The 14,008-nt window shown below is 48.6% G+C and overlaps 1 protein-coding gene across 1 annotated transcript in view; it reads right to left on the bottom strand.

The window, feature by feature from the left end:
• Positions 1–850: 850 nt before the first annotated feature.
• The window catches only part of LOC135815993 (cytosolic Fe-S cluster assembly factor NUBP2-like), a 24,862-nt gene continuing 11,704 nt past the window's right edge, over positions 851–14,008 (bottom strand). The window contains exons 6-9 of the mRNA XM_065329349.1: positions 8,310–8,392; positions 4,615–4,725; positions 3,503–3,572; positions 851–2,094 (exon numbers count right to left, since the gene is read on the bottom strand). Of these exons, the coding sequence (XP_065185421.1) occupies positions 1,931–2,094; positions 3,503–3,572; positions 4,615–4,725; positions 8,310–8,392 (428 nt within the window). The 3' untranslated portion in view covers positions 851–1,930. The remainder of the gene's footprint in view (positions 2,095–3,502; positions 3,573–4,614; positions 4,726–8,309; positions 8,393–14,008) is intronic.

Genomic DNA, 14,008 nt, shown 5'->3' with positions numbered 1-14,008 from the left:
CTGACCTACTACTGTGCTAGATAGGTTGTAGGTCAGCAGCTCAATGCTTACACGTTACAGGCAGAACTGTTTGATATCGCTATTGAAGGATCAGGGAATTGAACAGTTTAGATTCAATCTCATGCAACCTTCCCAGCTCCACACCGCCCCCTGCCTGCAATCTATCAGTCTCTGATCTGATCATACATGCTGTACATGTATAGGAAAAGTAACCCATGTCCCAGGGTTCACACTTCCCAAGCACAATCATGAAACGCCCAATGCATTGTTTCAAATGTACAAAGATAGCCCAATACAGTATTTTCAAGGAGCAAAGACATGTCTGAACACACAAACTGCTGCAGCACTGGGACGCAATGGCACTACTTTGAGATGATTTACATACTAGGGCCTATTGTTCCTGGAGCAGAATCTTCAACAACGTTATTCAAATAGCACCTTGGCCAAGGGTACTTACTAGACTGTAGATGCTTGGAGAAGTGAGCAGGAGACACCCCAGCTACCTGCTACTCTGCAGATGTTCTGTGCTCTATTTTCACAGCCAAACCCAACGCCTCCCGCTGGCTACACATTACCTACTCAAGTAGGAGCATGGGAAAGTGATCTCAGTTGCATGTTTAACATAACAAGCTGCCACCCCCCACCCTGCCCCAACACCATGTACAATGAGATACATGTACATGTAACATGCAAGGAGACATAGAAAGACACAGGCGCCTGTTTATCAGCGTGATGCACAGTCATGCTCAGACTGAACTACTCAGGTAACAGTTACACGCTGATAGACAGCACAGAATAAGGACCTGCACTACCCCCATCATTGACATAGCTCTATACGGATAACCAGAACTACAGTTACAGTCAGTAGGATCATGACAATCACAAACATCACCAGGAGTCCCCAGAGACCAACAGGAAACCCAACTCAATGGGAATTCCACAAGAACTATTTTATCACCTACTGCCTAGGTATCAAGTTACATCAAGTTTTGAGCCAGTCGTGGATCAGATAACAACACTAAAGGAGATAATGAAGTGTGAAGAGCAGTGCCAAATCTGTGTTGTCAGAAATCAAGCACGCATTGCCAGTGGCTCTGAAAACCAATTCTGCTCCAGCTGAGAGTGTGTCAGGTGTCAAACTAAACTACAAGTAGTGTGTTGTTATTGCTGTTGCTGGTGGTCAAGTCACAACACAGATCAAGCAGCAGCAGCAGCAATCACTGGCAGTAGAGAGGTGAAGATGATAACATTAAGATGTCACATGACATGATGATGATGGAAGGCATCAACACAAGAAGAGCGGCTTGGAAAAGCTCTGAGGATAGAGAGACGAGCCGCTCGCTGATGGCTGTCAAAACACCCCCACAGGCCTCTCTCTCCATCTCTCTCTCTCTCTCTCTCTCTCTCTCTCTCTCTCTCTCTCTCTCTCTCTCTCTCTCTCTCTCTCTCTCTCCACAATAGACTTACATATGTATGGTGCTGGATAAGCCAACAGCCACAGATGCACACAGCAGTAACCATTGAAGCAGAGTCAAACACCAGGCCGGGAAGGCACCATGGCTGGATGTCGCGTCGCCAGTATCCGTTAACACAATCCATGGTTGTGGGAACTCTAGCAAGCAAGGTTCCAGTCGCTGAGATTGTGTTATCGAGGGTAATCCACGCCGTTCTCATCATTTCCACAGCCACAGCAAGCAGAAATGGCCCTCTCATCTGCGTTTCCTGTGACTGTGTGTTTAGCAGTGATGAATGTGGCCATAGTGATGTGTACGCCAGCACAATCATCATCAACCCATCGATAACACGATACGGAACAAACTGCACGTGTTTTACCGACCCAAGACCAACTCAGTCCTGGTAGGATTTCAACACACGCGCACATACATTCTGTTACTGAAACCAGCGCACCCACCTCACCATGCACTCAGGGCTATGCAGGCTTGCTCTCATTACTAGATGCTGTTGTCGTCGCAGGCAATAGACGGGCAGCTATCTCTTGCACTGCTGCAAATGTTGGCGAGCCAGGAAATTTCTCGGCAAAGGATGAGCCACTCTCCAAGCTGGCTGTCAGAGAAGGATCAAGGGGCACTCGACCTGGTGAGAAACGCACGCACAGTACAGCCATTTACCAATGTTGCCAACGATATCTTGTACGGTGCACATCCATGTGACTTTTAATAACGCGTCTTAGTCTGCTGGTGCTGTGAAAATAGTCCGGTGACCTGGATAAGAACTGATTGCCAAGCTGCCGAAAGGGTAAAGATTCTACTGCCCCTGTTGCGGAGGTTCACACGATTCTTTTATAGTACTGCAAAGCCTCTACACAACTGTGGCCACATACATGTAATACACAAGTCATTCAAACTGGAGAGTCGAATGCATGCTGCATTGTGCTTGACGGGCAGCAGCAGCAGCAGCAGCAGCAGCAGCAGCAGCAGCAGCAGCAGTAGCAGCAGTAGCAACAGTCTGTGGCAGGGGCGTCGTATACGGTATGATCACTACGGTATTGACCGTACCACTATTTGCCCCAAGTACCCCGTGAATCAATAAAATGCACTGATTTGCGTTCCAAATTTCCGAAAAAAAATTTCGGCTCAGCCATCCCGCCCTCACGAGTAAATTGTACTTCAGATGGCTGACCGTACCACACTGAAATACCTTCCGACGCCCCTGTGTGGTTTCAAATTTCAATAAAACATGTTTCAGCAGCAGCTAGTCATTCTTGATCAGTGCTATGAGGGGATGGCTGATGCTTCCTACTCGCTACACTACTAGTACAGGTGGAATCTTGATAATTCGAATATGGCTTAATTCGAACATACCGCTTAATTAGAAGTATTTCCAGGACCGATTTCAATCAATACGATTCCCACATAAATTGTTCTGATAATTCGAACCTAAAACTGGACTTGTCCAGTTAATTAGAAGTCCCACGGATTCCACTTACATAGAAAATGTGTGGGATTTGTGCTGATAATTCGAAGTTAGTAAAGTGTAATTCGAAGTTCACTGTACACTGTACTGGTCAGTTCAGTTTGCATGAGCAGGCTGTGCCGGTCAGTTCAGTACCCGTGAAATCTGTGTCTAAGGTCCATAGCGCAACTCTGCGTGACTATGAGAGCATTTTGACATACATATTGTGTTGTGGATTCATGTTTGGATAATTAGAATGTCCGGATAATTACTATTTTAGACGTTTTTTCCTGGCATTTTGAGGTTCGAATTATCAGGATTCCACCTGTATATCCAAACGAGTGTTACTGTGTTTGTCTAAAGTGTGGGACTATTATGTACTACGGACAACCTCGGTTTTTACAGTCACCTAGAGCCAAACCTGAGAATGGTAATCCTACCATGGCATGCTATGCCTTAGTCCTGCACTGTGCAACAGCCGGCATGTAAAAGCCTGTCGACACAATAAAGCCAATACAATCGATAGAAATTTGCTCGCAAAAAGCAGATAATCCAACATTGATCGCAAGAATAATAGAACAATTCTTACCTAAGAAAGGGATCCCGCTTTGCTCAGCAAACGACTCGCCACCACCCTGGGAGAATATGTTCGTACATTCCTGTAGGAAACATAGGGAGAGAGAGAGAGGCATCCTTTGATCCTCCAGGGGGAATACATGTGTCAACAAAAACATTCACTTTCACCCTTTAAGCCATTCGCAAAACATTACATTCGACCCTTTAACCCTTTGTGGACGGACTGTACGAGTTTCGATCTAATAAGATCGAAACTTCGTAACTTCATAACTCCATCGTTTCTTGAGCAAATTCCACAATCGAAGGGTCTGCGTGGTAGCGGGAACTCCAAGCTGTCCAATGCAACAATCGCCGAAGAGTTACAATGTCGGACGCCAGAGATATCGCACGCCGTATTCTTACCTCGGCAAATTCAAATTTTTGATCGATCATTTCGCCATTTTGGGGGAAAATCCCTTTTCGTGTGCTCTTTGAGCGACTGAGCACATGATAATGACGTAGCCGGCTGAAGTTTGAATCGTCTCAAACAGATTTGAGCGTTCTGCGATGAAGGAGAGTGGAATGGCGTTGATGGGACGAATTTGCTTGCATATCAGGCTTGGAGACGACTTTGCTGTGTTACCGCGCCTGATTTGTGGCGGCCGGATAATGGAGATTGGTACCCTGACGTAGCTCTCGCCAAGAGCTTTCCAATGAGCCCTTGATTGTGAAAATCAAGTGAAGGACACCAAAGTTATGATATGGAAAAGTTGAAAATTGTACTGACATTTTGTAATTCTGGTGCATACTGTGCTAGTAATCCGTCCATAAAGGGTTAAAACCCATTTACAATACTGTAAATATACAAAATTTCGGCGCTGCAAAATTTCGGCACGATTTTTGACATTTCGGCGTGGGGTAGATCAGAGAGGGCATGGTACAGTGCGACAGATGCTGTGAAAAACTTCATCGGCGTTTTGGGTCGGTGCCGAATATAGCCGAAATTAAATAGCTGCCGAAAATTTGTATATTTACAGTACTTCTTTGAAGTACAAGAGTGAAGATGCACATACAATGGATGGATGTATTGTTCTCTGGCAAGGATGCACTCTATGGATAGTTGGGATAGTTGAGGCAGTAGCTCACCGAACACGTGGGGCATACGAATCCACTCATGTTCTCAACCAGACCCAGAACGTTCAGACCAGTCTTGCGGCAGAAAGATAACTCGCGGCGTACATCAGCCACAGCAACCGCCTAGCCACAACGTGTGAGACAGGACAATACACACACACGCACACACACACATATACACACACACACACACACACGCATGCACGAACACACACACGCACGAACACACACACGCACGAACACACGCACGAACACACACACACACACACACACACACACACACACACACACACACACACACATACACACATGGCATGCAGTAAAAAGACACTTTAGCATCCATGGCCACAGCTCCATGATCCAACAGTCCAGGGGTGCCAGAACTGGCTCATTTTTCATGCCAAATTTCAAATATTATTCTGGGGGAAGATTCCGGCACCCCTTCTGCTCTGACTACACCACTTTCAAAACCATTCCTCTGCCCCTGCTGTAAGGCCCTCTATGATCCAAGATCAAATGATAGGGAGAGCAAATGCAGGGTGCAGCAAGCTAGTGCAATGCACCTCTGTAAGCATGTACAGTCAACTTTGCGAATAACGACACTCGGCGGGGCATCAGAAAAGTGTCCTTATTCGCGAAGTGTCCTTATACAGTAAAACCTGTGACTACCGACCACCCCTTGGTGCCAGCAAACAGCGGTCTTTAGTAGCAGGTGGTCTTTAGATAGAGGTTTGCACCGCGCGACCATAATGGATCCCATTATATGATATGTATATCAAAATGCAGCTACATGTAATACAATTCCCCAGGACTTGCACAATGCCATTCTTATTTCAGGTCAAACAACACTTGAAGACGGAGAAAGATAGAGAGAGACAGAGAGAGAGAGAGAGAAGATTAATTTTTTGCGGACATCAAATTCAGCTCCTACTTCTGAAGCCAGGAGTCAAACGTTCCCTGTGGAAGTTTCGTTTTGCGCTGGGCTTCAAATTTGTTCATGCGATCAATCGTACCGACTGTCCTTGTTGCGACTTCTCGATTGCTTGAACGCGACACTTCAGCATCAGGACCTTGCAGTGCTGCTTTGTTTCTGGATTCCTTGATGCTATCGTCAGTTCGTCTGTATGACTGGGGTGACAGAGTCGCTCAGTCTTCGTTTCGCCTCCGAGTAGTATAACATCGATCAGAGAGCGCTTTTGATGCGCGTTTCCTATCATGTTTATTCTTGACATCGCTTGAAATTTTGACAGGTGTACAAGTAGTGCAGTCCACACCGACTCCACAGTCAAAATGACCTGCGTTCATTTCTTCAGCTGTGGTATCGAAAGATTCCTTTCAGGACCACGGAAAATCATCAAAATATCTAGAAGGAGCTTCGAGCAACATTTGATTTCCTATATCGCGGTCGCTAGTTACGGGTCAAAAATCGTCTTTAGGACAAGAAAAGGCAGTCGCTGGTCGCGTTCAGCAGGTAGTCGCTAGTCACAGTGAATTTTGAATGTGAGACCGTCCGTGCCTGGCGAAGTGGTCGGTAGTACCAGGCTGGTCGCTAGTCACGGTGGTCGTTAGTTACAGGTTTTACTGTACCTGAAGTCTCATTATACGTATTACAGTTAGATGGGACTTTGCTCTGGGCATGGAAATTCTGTCGTTTTTCGCGAATTGTCGCTATATCCGCAGTCGTTATTAGCAAAGTTGACTGTACATGTACTAGCGCCGGAGAGTGTGCAGATCCCGTCTGTACCATCTCCGACGGCAGAAGTTCACATCACGTGACAAACCCATGCCCAATATTTGCACTATGTGCAAGATTGCTACTGGGACTTGATAACAATGTTTTTGACTTCCGTAGTCATCATACCTTTCAGAAAATATATAAGTGTTATGCGCTAATAGCTCCCTCACCTAAGCGACCATCCACACGGCCATCAACCAGCTATCGCTAGGCTATGCTTTATATTGGCCAAGTCCCACTGAACATGTAATAGTCGCCTGATGATTGCATTGAGCAAGAAACTCTGAGTTGCGACAAACCTGTAAACCTCCGTTGTGCCTTTTGTGTGGAAGTTTCATACGTTTTTATTCCCGTAGCTATGCAGAAGACGTTACTTCAGTAACGTCTGGCGCTAGCCAGGGTCCACACAGCTTTAATTTGGTGTTTGTTTGTTTGTGTGTTTGTGTCACGCCTGGCGCTATCCCGTATCTGTCCCGTACCGTACCGTACCATCAAACACAGCTGGCCACATACAGCTGGCCGCAATATTCAAATAGGGCTTTCAAATGCAAGATCATAACGTGAAGCAACTTGGAAGAATGAGTATGAATGCGAAGTGTATGGGGGAATGCATGTAGGGCGATAGTGCGGGTTCGAATCTCAGGTAATGCCTGAATAAAATGAGATCCCTTTTCTTTTTTTGCCGTCATCAAGGCGTTAGACGGTGTCGTATTACCCTCGACCGTACCTGTCCCGTACCTGTCCCATACCGTACCGTACAATCAAAGACGGCTGGCCACAATGTATATTCAAATAGGGCTTTCAAATACAAGATCATAACGTGAAGCAACTTGGAAGAATTAGTATGTATGCGAAGTGTATCGGGGGATGCATGCAGGGCGATAGTGCGGGTTCGAATCCCAGGTTATGTCTAAAAACTATTGTTGAAACGAGCGTATCTATAACAAACGAGCGATCAGTTCCACTAACGAGCAAGCTATCGAGCAAGCTAACGAGCTTCATTGATGTGGCAAATATGATTTTTTGAACATATTTTTTCCAAGTTCGATTTTTTTCAGCTGGTTCAAATTATCATCGTTGGCATTTGGGGTTGCTGCTGCTTCACCTCGGACTGCTGTTTGGTGTCAAGATGTCTTTTCAGCGCCGTCGTTGAGCAGCCTTTGTAAGAATAGACCGTTTTGCAAAGATTGCAAGTAGCCCTGGTCTTCGCTGCATCTCGGGAGAAAACTTCCAAACGACTGAGCGTAACTTTCACTCGAATGGACAGGTGACCGAAGCATAACCTGCGACAGGTCAGCAGATGCGGAACAAGACATCAGTAGAGTCCACCAAAGCTGCAACGACAACTGAAACAACTCAAGTGTCGTGCAGGCATACAGTCACTGTAACTGCGAGTGATTTTCACTTTGCGCGGGACTGGACTCTCGATCGACCAGGGAGTCGTAAAATAGTTTACGAGGCCCTGGTCGACATGTACTGCCATTTGTAGGGAGTACGGGGTACGGTGTTCGTTAGTGCAAACGAGCTGGCTGCACAAACGAGCCGAGTTTCTGGCGAGCGAGCTAACGAGTACCCGGTGAGATCGTTTCAACATTACTAAAAACAAAAAGTAGAAACTTATAAGAATTTATAACATCCCTATGCTTTTTTTGTCTAGGTCATCAAGGCAAAAAAGCATAGCGTAGGGCCCTGAGCTTCCAAGCTCTCTCGTTTTATTTACGAATATCAATCATTTCAAAGTCGTGGTGGATGTTCCGCGGTTTACACACAAATACAAGATCTTTGGCCATGGCAAGTGAAAGCCCTATGCATGCGACACACCAAAACGTTAGGGTGCCAGTTCTGGATAAAGGCACTGTAGGTGCCGCCAATCCTGGCGGTACGTGGCAGCTTGAAGCTCATCCGCAGTGCTGGTGAAGCCATAGCTTGGAAGAGAAGTCCAAAGACAGAGAGAGTGAATTGATGGTCTCACCTGAGATGTTGTGACAAGAACGGCCCCGTCTGGATGGAATTCCCGCAGCGCTTCCACCACTGTGATATGCTCATCGCTGGTACCTGAGCAAGTAATGCATACGAACACACACATGCACACATGTACATGAACACACGTACACATGTAGCGTATCCTACATAGTGCATGTTCATCGAGTACACTGTAGCCAGCCTCAGGACTTTCTCATGTGTGCTCACGATCTGTTTACTTCTTTTCTATCTCTTTCTAGAACTCCAACAAGACTTTCTAGAACTCTCCAGAATCTCTTCTACACACACAGCCTTATGGCATATGCTGATTCCTTATCTGTACCTTCTAGAACATTATGCAATTATGTCCCTCCGCCACTATACATGTACAATGTATAAGTACGTGTAAGAGCATCTCCTTCCTGATCTTCACTCTAGTCAGTCAGTCCAGGGATCGATTTACTTTGATTTTTTTGCATAGCAGTCACTGCTACACAGTTTTACAATTGACTAGCAACTCCCAGTATTGATTAGCAGTTTTCCTTCATCAAAAGTTTACATGTATAGCTGTACAATAGCAGGATTTCGTACAGAAGAGGACAATAGCTGCAGTTGCTATTTGCTTTTCCAAGCGAATGTTCAACCTGAATATTTACGTTAGAGTTTTCGCTTGGGCACGTTACATGTTCAGCGTCCATCCGTCTTCGAGTTCTTCACAACACAATGTCTTTCAACAGGGCAGTTCCACTGATTCCTTCGACAAAGAAACCTCAGGAAAGCGCTCAAACGATCGGGACATTTCGTGCAAAGCGCATCGAATTTCGCTTTTCTCCTTTTCTTCATCGAAACGAATCGACATTCCTGGCGCGTCCAGTTCTTTGTCCCTCTTCTGGGCAGTGAATCACTGATCAGATTCACTGACATGTTGGCTACATGAGACTAAGAACCATCTACTTCAACTGTGCCTTGTCGAACAGAAACAAACTGAGCTTGACAGTGAAAGAAGAACATCAGGAAAAGTCACCGCCGTGTACAAAACTTCAGAAGACTGCAGTCATGTACGACCAGTGCTAGTGCAGTGTCCAAAATCGAAAGAGCGCGATCCGCGAGTCCGCGACCCGCGCGGACTGAGCAGGACAGGCCAGTTGGTTGGAGTAGTAAAATACTACTCCCTAGTCAGCAGTGTGTACATCAGTCGCATGTAGACTGCACACAACTGGTCTTTGTAGTGCATCGCAGTTTTGGGCGATAAAAAACGAAAAGCGAATCGCAGCCAGTGAATTTTGATTCGCAAACTGCGATGCGAACCCGGATAAATCGATCCCTGCAGTCAGTCAGTCTTTCTTTCTTTCTCCCTTTTCGCTTGGATCAGCTTTATCACCTCAATCTAGATTAGGCAGTTTACTTCAATTATCTCGGCTTTCAATAACAAACCTTCTGAAGACAACACTGCCGTTCATGTACGTGATTGTGGTACAGTCAGACCTCGCATAACCGCACACATCCGTTTTCCACAAAAAATATCCGGATAGGCGAGGGAACCGGATAATCGAACACACATACTGTATGTATGCATGGCATATGCTGTAAATCGGTAACCGACGGTTTTCTTCCGGATGGCGAGGGATCCGGATAAAAGAGGACCGGATAAGCGAGGTCTGATTGTAATGTGGACATACATCACGACCCCGTTACATTGGTGACCCTGACGTGATCCAGCGCAACACGATCCTCAACACGCAACAATCATGTCTGGCGGCAACGAACAAGTAGTGGCAGACGCCGCATCCTCTGCTTCAGGTGACAATCCCGCTGTAGCCCCACCTGCTCCCGATCAGCCTATCTCTACAGTGCATTATAAGCTTCCGCCGTATTGGCCAAGGGATCCGCAGGTGTGGTTCGCTCAAGCAGACGCGTACTTCGCAACGAGGCACATAACGCCTCAGAAGACGAAGTTCAACATCATAGTCTCCTCTCTAGCACCAGAGTATCCAGCTGAAGTGAGAGACCTCTTGATTCAACCTCCTGACAAGCAACACTATTACAGGATAAAGGATGCCCTCACAAAGCGCACTCAGAAATCTGAGCAAGCTCGAGTCAGTGCTCTGCTCAGTCAGGAGGGAGTAGGGGATGAGCCGCCCACCCGTCTCCTGCGCAGAATGCAAACTCTCCTCAACAGTAAAGAGTTGGACCCCGCTCTGCTCAGGGAACTGTTCCTCTCCCGCCTCCCATCCCAAGTGCGACTCATCCTGGCCGCCACGCCTAACATGGCAATCGAGGAATTAGCGCAGCTCGCTGACCGTGTGGCGGAGTCTGCCCCACGTGGGACCCACCTGTCCGCCGTGAACGCTGCCACCGCCAGTGCAACAGTGGAGCAGCCTGACGCCATCACTCGCTTTACAGACCGGATGGAACAGGTGGTAGCCGTTCTCTCCACCCGAGACACTCACTACTAGACCTCCACTGCTGCTGGCTCATCGTCTGATCCTGGTCGCCTGCTCCACGTGCTCGACAGGAACTCCCGCTCAGCCTTCCTCGTCGACACTGGTGCAGCGGTCAGTATCATCCCTCCGTCGTGTCTGCCTACTCCTGTCCATTCATCCTTGCCCTCTCGTTCTCCTGTCTCTGCGGTGCCTCGTCTTCACGCCGCCAACAACAGTCCTATACGTACATACGGACAGCACCGAACATCGCCCGCAGGCAGCTGTCGACTCCAACACTGCTCTCTCTGCAGCCTGTCAGAAGTGGAATCAGTCCCCAGCCTGCTAGCATATTCTACCTCCGGTCGATTCACTGCCATCCTGTCCGAGTATTCAGATCTAGTGCGTCCCAACAACAGTCATTGTCCAATTCGTCATAACGTCACCCACCGTATCGTCACAGCCGGTCATCCTGTTCATGCCAAGCCACGTCGCCTAGTTCCCGATCGCCTCAATGCAGCCGGCTAAACGGGAGTTTCAACACGTGCTTGACCTCGGCATCATCCGTCCGTCTTCTAGTGAGTGGTCCTCACCGCTCCACATGGGACCGAAGAAGTCGGGCGACTGGCGCCCCTGTGCTGACTATCGCTCCCTCAACAATATCACAGTGCCTGATCGCTACCCAATCTCACATATCCAGGACTTCACCCCAAGCCTCCATGGTAAGTGTAGTGATGTATTCATGTACATAAGTATAGTGTGTGCATGCGTACATGCATGCAGTAGAGCACTCAGCAGAGCTTGAAGACGAAGCCTGCAATGGCTAACTCCTGACTTGTATTGTTGCAGTGTTGTCCATCCACATTGGCGCAGTGAACAAGATGACAACGAAGGGCAGAGTGCCCAAGGATTTTGTACCTGATTACGCCGGCGACATCGGGGCCGATTTTGAGCTTTGGCTCGAGGATGTCAATGACTACCTTGCAATTTGCAACGGTTCCACTGCTGTTGACAAAAAGCGTTTATTTTTGAATTTGGTCGGACTCTCAGTTCGCAAAGTTGTGAAGGGTCTGGTTATTCCTTCTCTGCCAGAAAATGATGACGGTTCTCCTGGAGACGAATACGTGGCACTGACGGACGCCGTTCTGGCGCACTTCCGTCCACCATCAATACGACGTCAGAACGTCACAAATTCCGGCAGCTGAAACAACGGCAGGAGGAATCCGTCTCCACCTTCGTTGGCCGTTTACGAGAGAGAGTGGACTTATGTAAATTTGGGGCGACGGATGTGGACAGTGTGGTAAACTCCCAGGTGCAAGACCAGTTGGTTGCGGGTTTGAAATCCCCCGAAGTCTGTCGTGAGCTGCTCAAGGAGTCCAGACTCACCCTCGCAGATGCCATCACCAAAGCAGTGGCACTGGAGACCTCCTATGCGGAGAGTAAGTTGTACGATCCGCCGGCAGAGCCTGGCAATCAGTTTAGCTCAATGGCTGCCGTTAGTGCGACCAGACAGCAACGCAGACAGCCACGTACAGTATCTGGTTCGTGCAAGTACTGTGGCCGTGCCCATGTTAAGGGAAAGTTGTTTTGCCCTGCGGCCAACATCCGCTGTCGCAGTTGTAGCAATATATGCTAACGTCTTCCCAAGATAGATCTTGTTCGTGCTTACCACCAAATACCTGTGCATCCCGACGATATTTCCAAAACAACCATTATGACACTGTTCGGCCTGTTTGAATTCACCCGTATGCCATTCGGCCTACGCAATGTCGGCCAGACATGTTAATGTTTCATCAACCAAATTATCTCTGACTTGCCATTTGTCTACGCCTACCTCGATGATCTCCTCATTGCAGGCTCAACTTCTGCCGAACATGCTCAGCACCTGCACTGTCTCTTCTCCAGACTTGTTGACCACGATCTCATCATTAATGTTCACAAGTCCCAGTTTGGTGCTACTGAACTCGACTTCCTCGGCCACCGACTCAGCTCATCCGGCGTCCGCCCTCTAGACAGTCGTGTCCAAGCAATCCGTGACTTCTCGCCGCCCACCAGCGTCCCATGACTTCTCTCCACCCACCAGCGTCCGCAAGCTGCGCGAATTCATCGATCTGGTTAGGTTCTACCCCCGCTTACAACCGCAGCTAGCAGCAAGGCTCACCCGGCTCAACGCTCTCCTCGCTGGTCGCAAGACACAACAACGCCTAGACTGGACAGATGATGCTGCCCCCCCCCCCGCATTCAACACTGTCAAGAACTCTCAGCTTTCAATAACAAACCTTCTGAAGACAGCACTGCCGTTCGTGTACGTGATTGTGGTAACGTGGACGTACATCACGACCCCGTTACACACACACACACACACACACACACACACACATACACACACACACACACACACACACACACACACACACACACACACACACACACACACACACACACATGCACACATGCACACACACACACACACGCACACAGGCACGCACAGACACACACACACACACAGGCACACACACACACACACAGGCACGCACACACACAGGCACGCACACACACACACACACCTGTCCTGTCCTGTCCTGTAGAGCCACTGCCACAGGGGTCACGTGGGCCCCGGAGGGGCATCAGAGAGGAAGATGGAGCACGCAGCCTGATGACGCCGGAGATGGTGGGGCAAACGGAACCGGCGAGAACACACGCATACATGGCTGAACGAATTACGCTGCTGGGCAGTCGGGCGCGGGCCAGTCCTCGAGCACCGGTGACGACCGCGGCCTTGCACAGACCGAAAGCAGCGGGCACACACAGCACAGTGCGCAGCACAGCAGGCATCTTGCACATAGACTTGCCGGGGCTCGGGAGGCTGAGGCTGAGGTGCGGAACAGCGGTGAACAGCTAGACCACCCTTGCTGCGAAACCAACGCCCACAATCTCCACAGTGGCAAGCCCCTCGCTGCTCAGCAATCGGCTTTGCCCGCTCAACCACACATTTGTGGCGAGCACGATCTCCAGGGCGCGAGAATGACCGATTGCAATCCGCACATACCACTGGGTCAGGCTGAGGCACATTCTCCACAGGCTCGGCGTACATAGTCCGCCAGTCAGCACGGGACTCACAGGCGATAGGGTACCATTCCTTGGTGAGGCCACGAACTCTTAAGTCGGAGACAACGCAATCCTTCCAGCGCTTGCGAGGGCCATGTGCTGGGCGACGTGTGAGAAGTGAGCCAAACAGGATCTGTCTCGGCATCCGGCTACTGTCCATTCGAGCAACATGGCCCAGCCA

The sequence above is a fragment of the Sycon ciliatum genome, chromosome 4, assembly GCF_964019385.1.
Source record: "Sycon ciliatum chromosome 4, ocSycCili1.1, whole genome shotgun sequence".
Taxonomy (NCBI): domain Eukaryota; kingdom Metazoa; phylum Porifera; class Calcarea; order Leucosolenida; family Sycettidae; genus Sycon; species Sycon ciliatum.
The sequence above is the reverse complement of the archived record's forward strand: the minus strand, read 5'-3'. Positions and strand labels throughout refer to the sequence as shown.